Here is a 19,704-nt window from a genome sequence, read left to right as displayed (position 1 = left end):
CACATTTTGTTGAGAATCTCTATAAAAGCTATAGGTGGCTCCATAGGTTTTGACTTTCCAGTCTGTACTTCCCATTGTGGCTCTCACATATACAATCACTGACTGCACCAGAAGAGCTCAGCTTTCTTTTACAGTGCGAGCTGGTAAATACCGGTTCTGGCAAACTCCCCCACGGTACTGTCCCTTGAATACTCAGAATCACTACCCTTACATAATGTGGCTTTATTTCAAAGAAAGGGGAAGAAAATCAGAACACAGTGGGAGGGAACCTTCTTGTTAGTGGTTTCCTATTTATGTTTAACACAGAACATCATGTTTAAAACACCAGGAGCTGGGGACTGAGAGACAGTTCATCCGTTAAGAGCACGTGCTGCTTTCCAGAGGATTAGTTTTCAATTCCCCTCACCCACATGGCAGCCCATAACCATCTCTAACTCCATTTTCAGGGATCCAATGCCTTCTTCTCATCCCTGTGGGAGTCAGACTCATATACAGGCAAAATCCTAAGGGCATAAAATAAATAATAAAGTCAAATACATATACATATGTACACACACGCGCGCGCGCGCATGCGTGCACACACACACATGAACTGTGGGGCCACAATAGCTAAGAGCACTTGCTGCTACTCTTGCTGAAGAATCAGGTTTTCTAGCACCACATCAGGCAGAGCACAGGTGCCTATAAATCCAGCTCCATGGCATCTGACACACTCTTTAAGTTTCCATAGGCTCTCCACATGGGTGGTGCCCATACATACATTCATGGACATATACATACCCACGGGCACATATACACAAAGACATAAAATAACTCTTAAATATTTGTGTGTGTATATATGTGCATGCATGTGTACAAGTGTGTGTCTGTGTGTGTATGTGTGTATATGTGTGTGTGTATGTGTGTGTAGCTACTCAGAGACACACCTTTATTTGCAAGGCCGACTTGGAATACCAGTGTCTTTGCTAAGAGGAATGAAGCTTAGTAAAAATGACCTGAGTAGAACCTACGTGACTGTCTCCAGACGTTGGTTTCTTCTCACAAGATATATTTTTCTCTACTAAACAAAGAGCTCATGAATTGCTTATTTGTGTGGTGGATAAACCCAAATAGACTTAATGAAGTCATAGATTTAAATGAGTCATTGAACCATCTATGATTTGCAACATTGTAATTCATTATTTGTACCTTATTTGTAACAATATGTTCACTTTCCATTCAGTGAGATAAATTTGGTGTAGCCAGTGTCTAGTTATGCGCCTCTGGGAAGATGCCCCACTAGGAGACATTAGACCACCAAGGAATAATCTTATTTTCCTTGCTCTTCCATTTCTGTAAAATGAAAACCTCTGAAACTAATTCTAAGTGGAAAAATAAGTGGTATAATCTGATTTTCACACGTTTTATATGCATCAACTGGTTATAGGGTGCTTTCTTCTGTGTTGTTATTTGAATGCTATATTCATTTCTCTACCATCTGGAGGGAGAGAGGATGGAGAAGCAGATCTCTCGGGGTGTTCCGGGATGCCAGGCACTGTAGAGCAGGCACTGAGAGCCTCGGGGAGTTGGGCTGGGGTGGCCTTGCTCAGAACACTTTCAAACATACTTGGAGGGAATGTTTTCTGCTGACTTCTGACAGTTTGGGTGGAAGGAAGGGAGGGAAGGGGTATCCAGGGCATCCTTGGAATTAGGTGCTGGGATGTTGTCCCCAGAAGCAGTGTCATTTTACAGTCCAGCCTCATTGACAGCGTGTCATCCAGTGGTTGGAAAATGCACAGGAGACAGGATGCTCCCGAGGTCCCTCTGCAAGATCATGCAGATGGAAGCAAGAAATGCAGTGGGAATTTCTCCTTCACCTCCACGGCCTGTGCAATGGGAGCAGTGTGTGTGTGTGTGTGTGTGTGTGTGTGTCTGTCTGTCTGTCTGTCTGTCTGTCTGTCTGTCTGTGTGTCTGTGTCTCTGTATGTGGTAGGCATGCCTCCATCCCGTGCATGTATAAGATAGGGAAAGACACAGAAAGACAAAGATTAAGAAACTCTAAGAAGCAACAAAGTTCACTCATAGAAACCAAATCCTTAAGTCATTTTAAAATTTTAATATATAACATTAATATTTTAGGAATTTAATATATATGTATATATATATATATATATAACATTTGATTATACACAAATTTCTACCCCCCAACTCCCCCAGCCTCACCCCAATCGAACTTCTTGTCCCATTTTATAGCCCATGGATTCCAGTTTGTTATAACCATATACTTGTGTGTTAGGGCCGCACACATCCTTAAAATAGTCTGTTCTATCCCTACAGGCCACTGCCAGTCGGTCTCTCAGCTCTGAGGCGTCCTGTGCCATGCTGGCACTGTGACTGGCATGGCACTATGCATGTGGTACAGGCAACCACGGCTGTGTGAGTTTGTGAGTACTGTCCTTCTCAGGAGACATATGGTTTTCACAGTAGTTCCTCTTTACTTCTAGCATGTTCCCCAAGGCTCAGGCAAGGGTGTGGTCCAGAGTATGACCCAGAAGGGTGTGGTCCAGAAGAGTATGGTCCAGAGGGCTGTGATCCAGAAAGTATGATCCAGGGAGGCATGGTCCAGAGAGGTGTGATCTAGAAGGGTGTGGTCAGAGGGGAGAGGTTCATAAGGGTGTGGTCCAGAGGGAGAGTAATCCAGAGGGGTGTGGTCTAGAGGGGTGTGGTCAGAGGGGAGAGATCCAGAGGGGTGTGGTTCAGAAGGGTGTGGTCCAAAGGGGCATGGCTGAGCTGCACTCACTCACTCTCTGCACTTTGACAGTCATGGATTCCTGTGTTAACAACCACTGCCCACTGCACAGAGAAACTTCTCTGATGGTGACTGACTGAGCACACATTTCCACCTGTGGGTGGTCATTAATCACAACAAAGCATTTCTACAGTCACCCTTTCTCTGTCATCGCCTTCTTAATGTGACGCTTACAGAATGGCCCACATTTCCTCTGGGTCTGAGATACAGGATTTTAAAGGATTCACCCAAGCTGTGCTGAGAACAGTAAGAGGAGCATTTACCATAACATTAAATAAAATCATCCGGATGAAGGATTTATTACTTCATTAATCTAAAATAGTGCAGTAGGGAGATGATGGTGAAAAGAGAACCAAAGATACTGTTCAAGTTTAACCATCCTGTTTAAAAAACAAAAACAAAAAAACAAAAACAAACAACAACAAAAAAAAAAAAACAAAAAACCATGTTTTAAGACAAGGGCCCTCAGCTCTTATTAGTTCAACGAATTAATGGTTTATAGCTTTTGTTTTATCACTCTAGGGGCACTTCATAAATCGCCTGTAACTGTGAGCCAGAAAATAGCCTATAAAGTGACCTTTTTCAATGACTCCTCTTTCTGTGGAATTAACATTGTTGAGAAGAGTCAACAGTAGTGATTTAAGCACATCTCTGAAAACGATGTTCTAACCAGCTCACAGCTACACATATCTCATTCCCTCTGCTGGGTTGGGGTTTTCCTGCTGTGAACAGACACCGTGACCAAGGCAACTCTTATAAGGACAACACTTAAATGGGGCAGGCTTACAGGTTCAGAGGTTCAGTCCATTATCATCAAGGCAGGAACATGGCAGCATCCAGGCAGGCATGGTGCAGGAGAAGCTGAGGGTTCTACATCATCATCTGAAGGCTGCTAGCAGAATACTGACTTCCAGGCAGCTTGGGTGAGGGTCTTAAAGCCCACACCCACAGTTACACACCTACTCCAACAGGGCCACACCTTCTAAAATTGCCACTCCCTGGGCTGACCTTATACAAACCATCACACCCTCCTTTTTCCTATGCTGAATACTTACACACCCACAGTACACATAGACATCAAGACTTTGTTATAGAACAATATGTATTCCTGATTTTTAAGCAATTGAAAAGGACATTCAGGAACCTTTAGGCAGGACCAGTATAGATACCTGGGGACTACCACTCAGAGTTTCTGATCTCACTGTTTCTCACACTTTTCTATTATGAACTTTGTAAAGTCAGAGAGTGTGCCTGTTTCTAGTATGCTTTCTCAGTGACACACCCCCTTAGCTGATTGGCTTATGGAAGCATACAAACCTAAAAGATGAAACAAAAACTACCTGTGTTTGTGCCTAACGTTCCCTCTCTAGTGATTCAAGCTGCTTATTGAACATGTTTATTTTCCTGAATTTATACAGAGTAAAGATGATAGCTTATGGCCTGGGAAGGGAAAGGGAAAGATTGTTAAAAGTTAAGCATCATGTTTTATTATACATCAGAGAAGAATCCCCAGTGGGAGAGAGGCAATGACACTGTTGTCCGGAAGACATTGGTTTAAATAGGGCAGTGGGGGGTCATGAAGCAATTTCTGTGTAGTGCCCAGACCCACAGGGTTGTTTTCCTACAAATGTTTCAGAGCACCTGTCATACACCATGAACTACAAGAAAATAAAAATGTGGGTTTTCTCATGAGAAGCTATAAGGAAGCGTACTGGCTGGTTCTGTGTGTCAGCTTGACACAAGGTGAAGTTACTAGAGAGAAAAGAGCCTCGGTTGAGGAAATGCCTTCATGAGATCCAGTTGTAAGGCATTTCCTCAACTAGTGATCAAACCAGGAGGGCCCAGCCCATTGTGGGTGGTGCCATCCCTGAGCTGGTAGACCTGGGTTCTATAAGAAAGCAGGCTGAGCAAGCCAGGGGAAGCAGGCCGGTAAGCAGCACCTCTCCATGGCCTCTGCACCAGCTCCTGCTTCCTGACCTGCTTGAGCTGACTTCCTTTGGTGATAAACAGCAATGTGGAATCATAAGATGAATAAGCCCTTTCCCACCCTAACTTGCTTCTTGGCCCCATGATGTTTGTGCAGGAATAGAAGTGCTGACTAAGACAGGAAGGCAGTGTTGTGGTCTGACTTATGCTTTCAATGTGTTTATGTGGGAACAAGAATAGGTCTGAGACACCAGCACGCAGACTAATGCTTGTGCCATAGGCAAGTGGAGGAACAGCAGAGGCTGAGAAGACATGGCACATGAGGGATTGCAGGGAAGAAGAGGCTGCATTCTGCACTTACAAAGTCACAGGCATAAGATGAAGTCCTGGGTATCAGGGTATCAGTGAAGTAAGGAACATGCTTGGCCTTTAACAACTATAAACTGGGTTTAAAAAATCCTGAGCGACACCCCAAAAAACCACAGAGACCGAGAACAGAAGATAACCCAAAGAAGTCACAACTAACACGCTGTCGGGAAATAAGAAGGTAATATAAGAAGTTTTGAATCACTAAAATTGTGGTGAACAGTATAAGGCCGGGTGCCAGGAAGGCATACCAAGGGTATTTGTATCTTTAGAAGTGGGCTAAGCGTCAGAGTGCACAGTGGCAGAGCCTTGGCAGGTACTGAGAACAGGCTCACTCATGTGGGCGTACACACAGCCCAGTGACTGCAGTGCCTTTAATGGTGTCTCCACTGTGGGGCACCAGCCAAATGACTATGGTGGCTTTAGTATTGTCCCCACTGGGGTACCATAGTGGCTTCTTTTGACTGTGACTCAAATCTTCCTCCAGAAATCAAAATTTCCCATGCTGCTTGGGGTACATGGCTCTTGTTGGTCTACACCTTTAGGAATGGGAAATTGTCATGAACATCCTTGCTATATTGATGTGATTTTTATAATGAATAATATATAGGATCACAGGGTGACTAATCCATTAGTGAGCTCAAAACAATAGTTCAACTCATCACTGCCTGTTCTGCAAACTATTTTGTCCTGGGTGAGAGCAATTAATTTGTCTAACATAAAATCGCACGTCATTCAAGCCAAACTATCTTCTCCCAGATACCACACTATACCCTGTCAAATGTGTGTGGTTGTGATTATCTTTCTCTACGTCGGAGTGAAACTTCAAGAGCAGTCTATTTATAACAAAGAGAACTTGCGTTGTGTATAAATTTATCCCTGAGCATATTTCAAAGTACATCCAGACATTCAAAACCAAACCGTACATTAAAAAAAAACAAAAAACCATTTCTGTTTAGTAGGTTTCCAATGCTACCATAAAAATTTAATTTGTTGAGCTTTTTATAGTATAATTAATATATATTTATATGTATTATGAAAATAATGGCTTTCCTTCAAAAAGACCAAGCAAAGCATTAAAAAAGAAAACCATGAGAATTCAGTGTGAAGAGAAGAGAGTTGAGAACAGTAGTCATTTGTCTGAGCATCTGGAAATTATGGACCACATTTTATGTGCCATGTGGTACAAGAAAAGACCATGATACAGTGGATTTGTGTCGTGTATAAGTGTGTGTGTGTGTGTGTGTGTGTGTGTGTGTGTGTGTAATACAGATGGGAAATGGTGGCAGACTGTGTAGGACAGAGCTGGGAAGATTTTTATAAGCAAAGTATCTTGTGCTATGAGAAAGAGAAAGCCAGAAAGAACTGAAGTGGGGACGGTGAGCTGTTCACAGTGTCTGAACTAGTTGTAAGGTTGAGAGAGAGGGCGGGGTACAAACATACATGTGAACTGTTCATTGTACCAGCACACAGAGTGGACTCTTTATGGAACACAAAATTCTGGGCTCTGAAGGATGCTTCTGATAGGAAGAGTTTGACCTGGTAGGCACAGAAACTGCTTTGCATAGTAAAAATAGAACCATGTTTTACAGGAGCACAGTGACATTCTCAGATCTGCAGGAAAAATAACAAACCCAACTGGGGGCCTCTGCAGACAGAGGGAGATGGAGAAGAGAAAGACTACTGTTTGCGTCAGCACAGAAGAGCAATATGTTTAAGCCAGGAGCATGTTGACATCGCTGGGGTCTTCAGAAGATACTAGGACACTTGAGGGAATCTTAACATCCCAGTAAAAGCAGAGAACTACTTTTAATGCAACTGTATTTTTATCATGTCATAAAACATGAAGTAGTTACGAAAACAGTGAATAGTTTTAGATTAAGGAAAATTAGAAATTTTAAAGGTTGAGTGGAATCATCAATAATGAAAATCAAATGTTTTGTTCGAAGCAAAGAAACTCATCTTCAATAAGGTATTTCTTGTTAAAATATAATCTATACAAATAGCAATAGTCCAATAATTATAGAAATAAAGAGAAATTGCGGAACATAACACTCACAAGAGCAGTGAATCATTCACTAAGGACCGTGTCTAAGCATCCGCCCCTGCTGGTATATAAAGATTCCTCACATCAGCTTTCTGCTTCAGCAAGTGAGTAGGAAGCTGAAATGACAGTAAATAGCCTCTCGTTCACAGGAGGAAAAGGATTCACTCTTAGAAATGGTTATGCTGAACAGGGCTCTGAAGGCAAGTCCAAGGGTTTTCATGTTGGCTTGCTGCCTACATGGAGCCACCAAAGTTTCTGTGAGATGAGGAAGTTCAAAGCAGTATTCAGGAGCTCAGGTTGACTCCAAGAGTAGGCTGGGAACTGGGACAGCATTAGATGAAGCCATCCCATGCTAGAAAGAATGGAGCTGGGAATGTAAGATTTGTTGTTTTAGTTCTTGAACCACATTACACATGCTTTATAAAAATAAAATACACAGTTTAAATGTATATGAAATAGCTAAGGCTTGTCTTCAATGAATTATTTAAGTCATTGAACTTTTCCAACTATCGGCCTTTAAACAGGACCTAAAGAAAAGCCATAAACAAGATTGGTTGCACCTTGTACCTCTGTCTTAGAGAATAAGTTGCTGATATGTCTGCTATTCCCCCGAAAGAAACAGCCTGTGTGTATGAGAGAAATAACATCTGGACATATCTTGGGATGGAGGTTCCTCAGGGACATCTGTAGCATGGCGCCTTAACTCACTGAGGTGGGAGTGTAGGAGATGAACTCAATGCCAGAGGAGGAAAGTGTAGGAGACTCCTGTCTAAAAACATAAAATTCACTGTGGACCTTTGGCAACAAGTCCTCTAGGCCTGGACTCAGCCATTCCAACAACCTGCAGATGTATGAATCATCTGTAACAGAAGCTTTGGGGTAAAGGATTCATCAGGGAGTACAGACATGTGAGAACTATGAAGATACAAGACTATCAGACAAGGCCCGTGGCCAACACTGACATGGGGTCACAGAGCCTGCAGCAGAAGGATTCATACATCTACAGGTTGTTGGAATGGCTGAGTCTGTAGAGCCAGACCCAACTTTCAAGATGCTCACAGGATGGATAAGCAGACTGAACCTTCAGTCCATGGTTTAGTGTTTTACCCTGGATCCCAGAAAGCCCAGACTGATCACCTCTGCCACCATCTCTGTCCATTATCCATCTCTTCCTCTCCTAGACCATACAGAGGCTCAGCTAGGCAAGGTCTATAGGCTAAACCTGCATGATTTATGGACAGTCCCTCTTGTGATCTATATACAGTGGCTCCTAATAATCCCTTCTAAAGACACATTTTACCTCATAGTGTCTTTTTTTTCTCTTCCTTATCACCTGTTTGTCACCAGAACCCTCCCTGTATCCTTTAACTGACCCGTCCTTGCCCTTGGTCAAGAAGAGACATGGGAACCTCACATTCTTCTGTAACTTACCCAGAGGAGAAGCGGTTAGCCTCTGTGCTGTGCATAAAGTGTGTGAGTTAAATTGGTTCACACTGGGCATTCAGACGGTGGATCTGTCTTCTTCCGGGAACTCACAGACATCCAAATGGTGATACTGCTTCCTGTTCTGTGAGACTGGCTCTGTGGGTACGATTCGCTCCATGCTCATTTCTCTTCTTTTCATCGAGGCAGAGGAAAGAAAGTGTGACTCACATGAATTGTCCCAGTTATATATTCTGAATATCTGTTTAGTTATATATTTTCCCTTATAAGATCTATTACAAAGTCCTGCCAGAAATACAAAATGCTCCCAAAATTGCCCTCAAGGAACAAGGAGAGTTTCACAGGGTTCCTCTCGTCACCCCCCATTCTAATACATCCCACATACCACCTACACCTCTGTTCCTGTGTCTGTCTGCCTCCACGGCCCACATTTCTGAAAAAGTTCCCAGGAGCTGGAAGAATAATTGGAGCTTTAGAAGTCATCAATGACAATCTTGTTTAAACCTCTAAAATCTGTCACTTCCAAGCAAGAATGTCCCAATGCCTTCCTGGGGAGCATCCTGACAGTGTGATTCACAGATGCCTTGCTCTTGAGGCGGTCAGAGTGACATGAGCATTTTTGTCTCAGATAAGAACACTGTGACTCCAAGCTCTCCCTGTGTCTAGCTAGTGAGAGATAGTCTTGCAGGGGAGGTAGGACCAGACCACTCACAGAGAAGACCTCCGTCTTTGGACTGAAATCTGTTGAGTCTTGACCCAAGATTCAATACAGAATACCTCAGCAGCCATTTGTTGGACAAAAGTGGCAGTCTGGACCAGAAGTGTTTACCCAATCAGTGGCATAAACTAGTGCTGGCTCTCTGGATTCCTGCTGCTATGTTTTCCTTCTGGGTATCCTTAGGCTTCTGTCCTTTTTAATCCCTGGCATCATGGAAATCAAGAGACAGTTTCCCAGGAAGAACTCCCAAATACCAACAACCTGCTAATTTAACTCCTTTGGGAGAGAGGAATCACTGTGTGCACATGTAGCGTCTTTGGACAGAACAAATACATAGGAGAAACGGGAGCTGGCGTTGTTACATGGTGACTATGCAGAAGGAAGAATTTGAGAGTGCTCACTGCAAAGACGTGATCAACATTTGGAGAAATAAGAATGTCTGCCCTGGTTTAAATATTACACAGCGTGCCTACTCCCCCCCCCCCCCCCCACACACACTGTGTGTGTGATATCCATAGAGTTGTATGGAATCCCTTGTGGACAGACAGTTTTATTGTTTAATGAAAAGTCAAAACAGTCATTGAAATCAAACAAATGCTGAAACCTCCGAAGAACATCTCCAAATATTCCTAATTCTCATATGAGTTACCGGGCACAAAATGGCAGCAAGCCCACCATCATCTTCAGGTACCTGTAGAGTTTTCCCTGTATTGACAGATATTGTAATGTCCTCTGTCCACTGGAAAGTAGGATACTATGTCTCAGTATTTGAATGAAGAATTCTTTTTCAAAGCCTGAATGCAATTAAAGTAGGATCTCATCCATTTCACAATGATTGGAACCTCACTGTCTTGAGTTACTTATATGCAAGTTCAGACTTCCATCCTCCTTCCAGTGGCTCAGAAGCCTGGGGGTCCCTTTCACATTCAGAGCCCATGGTCCCACACCATCAACATAGGGGTGCAGCTGTACCAAACACTGACAGAAGACTCTGGAGGCATGCACGGCCTGCCTACCCAAAATTCTTCTCTCCATCCTCACCACTGAGCCTCAGTCTCCCTGCTGCCCCCTGCTTGTTATCACTCCAACCCAAGGCCCCAGGAGAACTCTTATTTTCTCACATCCATGTTAACTTAGCATGCAGATCTTCCTGGGACCTTGCAAACATATCCTGCACTACCCATCTTCGGTATCACTGAATCTTTACCACGTGGTGTAAAGAAAACCCACTTCTGTGCTTATGTATTCATTTAGCATTTTATCTGATCTCAAAACTGTTTCCTGCAAACTCCCTATTGTGAGGTCTCACTTCCTATTTATCCAGGGTAGAGAACAGGTGAGGCAAATACTTGTCCCCCATTCTATAGCCATGACACATGAACTGGCTTCCGCCTGCTTCTTTTTCACCCCACTCCCTGTTACCATACTACCTTGGGGGCCCCACCATTTATGCTGGCTTGTAATCTTTACTGAGGGACAGTTGGCAGCCTAGACAGTATTCTTTAGTGCCCTCATGACTTGCCTTATACAGAACTCTACGTACAATCTGTTGTCTCTTCTGTTCTCTTCCTATCTGCATGGTCCACATTACCATCCATAACGCTTTATTCTTCAAGAATGTGAGCCTCTGTTCGTCAAGAGATGTAGCCATGGCATCCACAAATAGAAGAGTGAAGAATTGATCTCTAGTCCCTGAGGATAGAAATGGAGGGCATCGGAGCCCCAGTAGAAGTAGAGAAGCTGATTTTAATCCCACTGTGAAAATGAGCGCTGATGTTAGTTATGAAGGATGACAAGAGTTGGCCAACAGACCAGCAGCAGATGCAGAATCTTTCCAAGCCCAAGTAGTCCATGGCTTCACTTCCTTGATCACCCATTGTGTACTCCAAAAACCCACCAGAAAAGTCTACCATCCAGACTTTTTTAAAATTAACTTTGTAAAATTCAATCCAAAATTCAAAAATTATCTTATGAATTTAGACTTGAGTTTCTAATCTTCCAGGATAGCCAAATTGCACACACATGTGCACATGCACACACTTGTTGAGTTTTTTCCAACAAGCCATTCATGGTATGTTAATACTTCCTGGAAGTCAAATTCCCTCCTCTCTGCCAAATAGATATATCTCCAAGGGCCTTTCATGTCATTTTATTACCCTTCAAGATGCCCTTGCAAAAGATATGCCCTAAACATATCTTGATCACACCTCTAGGCCCTGTGTTCCTTTTCTTGTGTGCAATGCAGTCATCAGATAGAACATGTGTTATCAAAGTTTTTGATGCTAACATCCCTTAGTAAGCCATCAGCTCCCCAAGGACAAGGGTCACCTACCTTGTTTCCCCAAAGCCTAGCACAATGTCCCAGATAAACTTACTCTGGTATTTAACTGACTTTAGGAAGCATGACTCTTCATCGCCAGCTACCTTCTGCCCAAGACGCTTTGAAGGCAAGGCTGAGGACTAGAGTTCCCTTCTACTCTGTCTTTCCTGATCTCCTCCAGGTGTTCTGCTCGCTCCCATGCACCTCATAGTGACTTTTTCTCTTTCTGTGTGACTTCAAGCTCTATCTCATTGTGCACTGTTTGGAAGATCCCTGTCCAAGTTTGGGTTTGAAGGACTCAGTTTTCTACCATGAAATGAGTCCCTTAGATTGTGATGCAGAGAGAAGTAGCTTCCTCCTTTCCCATGGCCATCTCACAGAGTTGTTCTTCAGAGCTCACAGTCTGGGCTAAGTGTTCTTCCTGCCCACTACAAAAGTCATCACACAGTTAGAGAATAAAAAGACCACGAGTGACCCCTCATCAGCCTGACACACACCTGACACACAGATGCATCACTATTAAGCCACAGCCCTTCCCCAAGATCTCATATTAAAAACATAAATGATTACATAAGTCCCAGAGTCTTTACAGGTTCAAACACATTAAATTTTCAGTCCTTTTAAAATATCAAATTTCTTAAAAATTCAAAGTCTTTTAAATTCAAGGTTTCTTAACTGTGGACCCTAGTAAAATTCTTTTTTTCTTTAAGAGGGAAAAAAAAATCAGGGCATGGTAACAGTCAAAATGAAAGTGAAATCAAACTCCAGTTTTTCAGTGTCTGGGCTCCATTTATGATCTTCTGGGCTCCTCCAGCAGGCTTGAGTCAGTTCTTTACCTCTGCCCTTTGTAGCATACACTGCTTATCCTCTAGGCTCCGGCTGGTTCTACTCCACTGATGCTGCTGTTCTTAGTGGTTGTCCCATGATACTGGCATCTCCCATACTGGGGTCTTCTGCTGAAACTAGGCTTCACCAACAACCTTTCAGAGGTTCTTTTCATGGCAGAAGCATGCAATTTCATTGCATGACGCCTTCAACCCTGGGCCATTTACTACAACTGAGGCTTCACCTTCACCAATGGCCTTCCATGACCCCCTCATGCCTTCAAAAACAGTACCACCTGTGTGACTTTCAAACATTACCGAGTCCAGCCGTAGCACCAGGTAAAACCTTGGCTGCTTCTGAATCACAGCTCCTCTGTGCTCTCAGGAAACACTTCCCATTATGCTGGTCTCTTCTTAATCACTGAAAATTTCTTAGCCCCAGTTAACCAGCATCGGTTGTTCTGGTACTATAAAGGTTTCACTTCAGTGATTCTGGTATCTTGTTAATTGAAACTGATTCTTCTGCCCCAGTTAACCAGAACCACAAAAATCTTAAATCAAAACTTCCCTCTGAAGCTTCACAAGCCTCTGCACTGCTCTCAGCACAGGACATCCCACTGAGCTCTCAATGGTTGTCTAGACCAAAGTTCCAAAGTCCTTCCATAATCTTTCCCCAAACATGGTCAGATCTGGCACAGCAACGCCCTCACTATGCTGGTGCCAATTTCTCTTAGGTAGGGTTTCTATTGCTTCAACAAGACACCATGACCAAAAACCAGCAAGTTGGGGAGGAAAGGTTTATTTAGCTTAGCCTTTCAGATCATAGTCCTTTATTGGAAGAAGTCAGGACAGGAACTCAAGCAGGGCTGGGACCTGGAGGTAGGAGCTGATGCAAAGGCCATGGAGGGGTGCTGCTTACTGGCTTGCTTCTTGTGGTTTGTTCAGCCTCCTTTCTTATAGAACCCAGTACCATCAGACCAGGGATGGTACCACCTGCTGTGGGCTGGGCCCTCTACAGGTCGATCTCATGGAGGCATTTTCCTCAACTGAGACCCCCCCCCCATGACTCTACCAGTCAGTACAGTGGGGAAGAAAGAGAATTGCAATATAAGGGGAAACATAGATGCTGCTGAGAAAGAGCTTTCTCATTGTGACTGTTTCCAGTTCCAAATGACTGAGAGAAAACTAAATGATGTCCATGGCTGCTTAACCCAGGAGCAGAGAGCTCTCTCCACTGACCTGTCTGTCAGACTAAAACTATTATTCAGTCAGACAGTGGGCCACAGTTGTTAAGAAAGACTTCACAGGAAAGCTGGAATGTACCAGATATGCTCAGAGGCACTTTGTGGCACAGGGACTCCTCTGGCCAAGCATCCTGACCGCAAGCATGACTGGCAAACCCGTTTAGTATCTAACAGTGCGGCACATGTGCCAGCCTCTAGTGTCATGGATGTGTGGTATAGACTGAGAGCTGTTGGCACTTTTACATCCCCTACTCATGCTTGGGGACACACAGGTTAATCTTATGTTAGTGATAGTTGTCTCAAGTGCCAAGCTCCTGATTATGATAGTTATAGGGACAGCATTTGGTCTTTCCATAGCAGAACAGTACTGAAGCTCCCTCCACACTTCCTGCTGGGACACAGCAGGATCTTCCAGTTTTCCCTGCCTGCTTCCCCAGATGTCTTCAAACACTTGCTTTGTGAGGGACCACTCTCACACACCCCTCCTCTCTGTTGCTCCTCAGACAAGAAGTGCAGCACCTGGCTAAAATAGTTTTTAAATCACCTGGCTGTAGCTTGTCACTCTGGCTCTAAGATGCTTTCCTGAGCAGCAGTTTTTACCAATACAACCTTCTTGGCCACTGGTATCGTAGGTTAAGCTCAGATAGACACCTGTAGTGCTTTCAATAGAGAGATTTAAAGTCATACTGAAATTCCTTTAGAAATCAAAATTGTTTTAGTGTATAGTTGAGGATGCTTGCAGCAAAACCATCGGACTAAACATAGGGACCCCAATGAAAGAGCTAGAGAAAGGACTGAAGGAGCAGAAAGGGTTTGTAACCTCATGAGAAGAACATTATCAACCAACCAAATTCTCCAGAACTCCCAGGGAATAAAACATGGAGAGCACACATGGAGAGACCCATGGCTCCAGTTGTATATGTAGCAGAGGATGGCAGTGTCTGGCACCAATGTGAAAAGAGACCTTTGGTCCAGTGAAGGAAAGTTTTTCCAGTGTAGGGGGGATGCCAGGGCACTGAGGTGGAGAGGGTGTTGGGAGTGGGAGCACCTTCATGGAAGCAAGTAGAGGGGGAGAGGGGATGGGAGCTGGGGGGGGGAGGGGATAACATTTGAAATGTAAATACAGAGACTATCCAATAAAATATTTAAAAAAAAAACAAAAACAAAACAAAACTGTGGAGACTCACATCCGTGGCACAAGCTGTCTTTGTGAAAACATATTTAAACCAGCTTTGTGGAGTTTCTCTATTATTCTGAAGTTCATTAACAACAGAAACATAAATACTTGGTGCATAATAATTCACCGAGCTATGGGGAGAAGGACTGAGGTGAGACAGCAGTTGACACCCTGTTTGTTTGGCCTGTTTGTGGGATTGTCTTTTGTGCTGCATCGGGTTCTTCCTCTGCTGTGCTTGGGAAGAGCAGGAGATGAAAGTCACACCAGAGAGGTGAGGGGCCCTGATCAGGCCCTGGGAGGGTTCACTGGGGCAGTGTTGTCTTTACTCTGTAGGGCAGCCACAGTGTTACCTATGCACAGGTATTTCCACACTGGTGATGGTGCACACGCTGCCGGCTAATCTTCTATAACAAATCGCTTTACGTTCTGATGAAATAAAATGTGCTATAAAAGAAGGAATAAATTCCTTGGTTAATCCTGTGATTCATAGTTTCCAGTTCTCTGCTCTAAATATCTCCTGCCCAACCCTTTTCCTACCATCCCTCTGATGCCTTATTGCTGCCAAACCTGACCTTGCTGTTCTTGTTGTAGATGGGGATCCACAAAGTGTTCCTGAAGTATTGGCATGTGGACCAGCTCGGTGACATGTGGCTTCAGCTACAAAGGAAGATTGTAACTTGCCAGAAAGGTAAGCACACGTGGGCACTCAGCTCCCAAACCGCTCGGTGCACCTCTGAGTTTAACTGTCAGCCGGGTTAGCACCACGGCGCACGTCCCAACCCACTCGCTGACTGACACTCCATCAAGGCAAGCACCACGCCACATGGGGTCTGGGGAAGCTGTACCAGTTCCCACTGCAACCGGCGTTTGCAGTTCCTGCGTGTCTTAGGGGTTATAATCTGTTTGGGGGAGAAGATAGACACATCTCGGCCTCTCTGCATTCTGTACCCTGCAGATGGCCGGCTGCAGTGTGCTCCTCAGGAAGTGCGGGGCAGTGGGAAACACACTTGGCTGCAGCTGCAGTGCAGGTCCCTGTGCTGCCTTCCAAGAGCTGGAACCAGCCAGCTGCCCAAACAGCATTTCCGTGACTCTCCTTAAGCCCTGGAAAACCCTTGACCCTGTTTTCCTTCAGAGAGTGATGGTAAAATTTGCTGCAACTTCTTTCGTGACTGTTGGCATCCGCTGCATTATAATCTGGGAGATACTTAACTTTGAATATGATTTCTATCCAAATCCAAATGACTGTTGACAGCTGTACAAAACAGCCACTCCTCACATGAAATGGATATAATCAGTACATGAGAAAATGTATGTTTCTGTGTCCCTGTCGGTGAATGTGTGTACGCACATCTGTGTGTGTGTGCATGCACATGCATGTATGTGTGTGCATGCTTGTATGCACATGTGTGTGTCTGCTCACATGGGGGTGTGTATGTATATTTCTGTGAGTATATATCTGTGTGTGTGTGCATGCTTCTGTGCACATGTGTGTGTCTGCTCACATGGGAGTGTGTATGTATATCTCTGTGAGTATATATCTGTGTGTGTGTGTGTGTGTGTGTGTGAATGCAGCATCTCTTGCCATCATGAAGGTCAGAAGCAAATACTGAGTAACATGTTATTACTTTCCTCCTTATTTTGTGAGACAGGGTTTCCTCACTAAATCTAGAACTCATCCAACTGGCTAAGATGGCTGAACAGCAATCCCTGTCTACTTTTCTGGCCCCCAACCCTCTAACTTTCCACTGCTCCTAAAACCAGATTTTCTACTTGAGTGTTTGGTGGCTAGACTCAGGTATTCACGATTTTCTAGCAACCACTTCACCAACAGAGCCATCTTCTCAGCCCTCTTTAAGTAGGTTTTTAACAGGTTCCATAGTTTATTTCATTGTAGAAAAAGCACAGGAAAAAGAACTTAGGCTATGCCAAATCTGGAATGTATTTGAAAATTTCTAAACCAGGAACTCTGCTAGAAAGATGCTATGAGCCCCCTTCCCTCTGTCTTCCTTCCTGTGTGAATTCGATTAGGCTGTGGCCTTTGGGGAAATCTGTGCCCCCCCCCCCGCCACGGCAGTCTCTGATGATAAAAAAAAATGCCCTTCCATACACAGAATTTAACATGTCTAGTTTAAATCTTGACCAAAGTTCAGAACCTTGTTCCAAGTCAGCCTCCATCTTGGCCACTTCAGGCCTGCCCCTTACAGAATCCATGAGAGAAATTATGATCTTGGTCTCTGTCTCTCAGGTGCCTCCTACTTCTTCAGGGTCAAGAGGAGAGAGAGAAGGGAGAGGGAAGGGGGAGAAGGAGGAAGAAGAAGAGAAAGGAAGGAAGGAAGGAAGAGGAACAGGAAGAATCTAGAGGAGGAAGGCATGGGGAGAAGGAGAGAAAGAGGAAGAGGAGAAGGAAGAGGAGGATGAGGGGGAGTGGAGGAGGAAGTGGGGGAGGAGGAAATGGAGGAAATGGAGGAGGAAGAAGAGGTAGAGGAGGAGGAACAGGAGGATGAGTAGGAATGGAGGAGGAAGAAGAGGAGGAGGAAGAGGAGGATGAGGAGGAGTGAAGAAGGAAGTAGGGGAGGAGGATGTAGAGGAAATGAAGGAGGAGGAAATGGAGGAAGTGGAGGAGGAAGAAGAGGTAGAGGAGGAGGAGTGCGGTAAGGACTATGGCAGGTACATTGTGACCCAGCACCGGTATTCCTGTCTGGGACAGATTCAAAGTGTCCTTTACCCATCCTGACACATTACTCTGATTTCATGCACTCACAGTTCTATGGCCAGCACCTTGCCAAGTGATTCACAGACCCTGCTCCCCTTCACCCTTCTCCCAGCAGATGTCTCTTCCTGGAAAACTACCCTGCCCTGGAGAAAAAGGCTGGCAGGAATTTCTATAGGCACTGTGAGTCCTGTTGGTCACAGCTGTGGCCTTGGGGCCCTGCAGACTGCTGAACCCACACAGTTTCAGTAGACTCATGTCAAGCTCTTAGGCTAGTCTCTGACATCACTCTCTCCAGCCTTGAGGAACCTTGGCTGAGGATACAGTTCCCAGCTCCTGGTTCTGAGTCTCTTTCTCTCTGGCATATGACAAATGCACCCTGTGGACCCCTGTGACTTCGCTCAACATCCATGCCCAAGAGATGCTGACTGGGACTCACCTGGACGCTGGTTGGAAATGTAGCTTCAGCACCAGCCCACACTGACTGAATCCAAACTTGGCCACAGCTGAATCTGGGTCAGGAAGAGCCCCATTTAACACAATGTTATGTGTGAACAGAGCAGGGCACCCCAGTGTTCCTGGGAAATGTCCTTAAAAATAATTAGAGGAATCTGGGCCCCCTCTTCCATGTGATGCCCACTTGAAATTTTTCTTTTAATTAAAGCCCCCTTTAACCAGCTTGGAACAGGGATGATCTGAACTCCACCCACTCACCTTTCTGCAGATAAGAATGGGAACAGCCGTGAAAACGCCATTGAAATGAAAACCATAATTTCATTTGGATAAATGAAAGAATGCACACCAGAAGAAAAGCACTTTTGGAACCACAGGCTTTGGAATGTGAACATTACTTACTGGTTTTTGGTTTTATGTTTTCTCATCTCTTAGAAAATTGGTGTTAAATTCATTCAAAATTGATGTAATCTAGATAAATTTCCACATTTTAATTTCATAATTTGGCTGTTGTCATTGGTAAATATTTGGAGAGGAGAGAATTTTAAATTTAAAGCAAAGTAAAATTTAAACACACACTGTAAATGAAGCAGCCATGGTCTAGCGGCAGAGGCGGGCTTTAGACTGTGGACAAAGAAATCTGTGGCCTGCTTCCAGCATGCTTGACTTTTGTGTGTGCGTGTTTCTTTGTTGAGAATGAGTGTTTCAGCAACCCATGTGACTTTATTCTAGAAGGCTGCCAACTGAAAAGGGTGGGAAGGTGGAGACATCTGCCTACGGGACTGCAGCTTTCGTGGGTGTGCAAGGTGGCTTCCAGGGAAGCCTGGCATTTGCTCCCCATGTCCGTCTGCCCTGTGTTTCAGGAGCCTGACCCTCTTGGCTGTGGTTCTACCTTTGCCTTCTCAAGGCCAGAAACTGTTCTTGTTCAGGCGAGAGCGCAGACTGATCTCCAGTCCCCTCTGGTGCTTCATCTTACTCTGAATTTTCCGTTCCTGAAAGTCTGGCCTACCTTTTACGGTTATATTTTTGGTGTTTGACTGATTCGGCACGGCTGTCTCCAGGGGGCATTGATGCAGCTGTATCCCAAAGTAACTTTCCAGTTAGCATCTTCCTCTGGGTTTGAGTAGAGAAAGTTGTCTCCAACTTTACAGTCTCCTAGACTTCCCACACATGTGATGCCTTCAGGCATGAGGGAGTGTCATAGTGATTCCCTTCTGACATTGCCTGACCTTTTCATCTACAGTTTCCCCTAATCTGAGGCAACTGAAGCCTGAAGGGGCGTCCTGTCGGAGGCTGAAAGGCTAGTGTCGGATGTCAGCACTCTGTGCCTGACCCCAGCATCTGCAGGGTCTGGCCCTTACACCTGCCTTGCCCACATCAGGGGTGAAGGGCAGTTCCCTTTCTCAGAAGGCAGCCTGCTCCATTTCTACCCTGCACTAATTGTTAGCAAGTTCTTTCATCTATTGATTGCAATATCCTTCCATGTGACTTCCCCTATTGCTGATCTGTCCCCTCTGGAGGGCCACAAATCACATCTAGAGGATAGCAGCTTGGGGGATGGAGCTGCCTCACAAGCACAGAGGGATGGGAACCCACACTCTGCCGTTCCTGCTCGTCCTCTTTACTGGAAGTTCGAAGAGCTCCATTATCACTGAGACCAGTGCACAGAGATCTTTATGTCACATTGT

The 19,704-nt window shown here is 44.6% G+C and overlaps 1 protein-coding gene across 1 annotated transcript in view; it reads left to right on the top strand.

The window, feature by feature from the left end:
• The window catches only part of MYO16 (myosin XVI), a gene marked incomplete at both ends in the record, with an annotated part of 347,769 nt that overhangs the window by 260,284 nt on the left and 67,781 nt on the right, over positions 1 to 19,704 (top strand). The window contains one exon of the mRNA XM_080928526.1: positions 15,445 to 15,541. Coding sequence (XP_080784652.1) covers positions 15,445 to 15,541 — 97 coding nt within the window. The remainder of the gene's footprint in view (positions 1 to 15,444; positions 15,542 to 19,704) is intronic.

The sequence above is a fragment of the Micromys minutus genome, assembly GCF_963924665.1.
Source record: "Micromys minutus genome assembly, chromosome: 14".
In the NCBI taxonomy this organism is placed as follows: Eukaryota; Metazoa; Chordata; class Mammalia; order Rodentia; family Muridae; genus Micromys; species Micromys minutus.
This window is presented reverse-complemented; position numbering and strand designations above follow the sequence as displayed.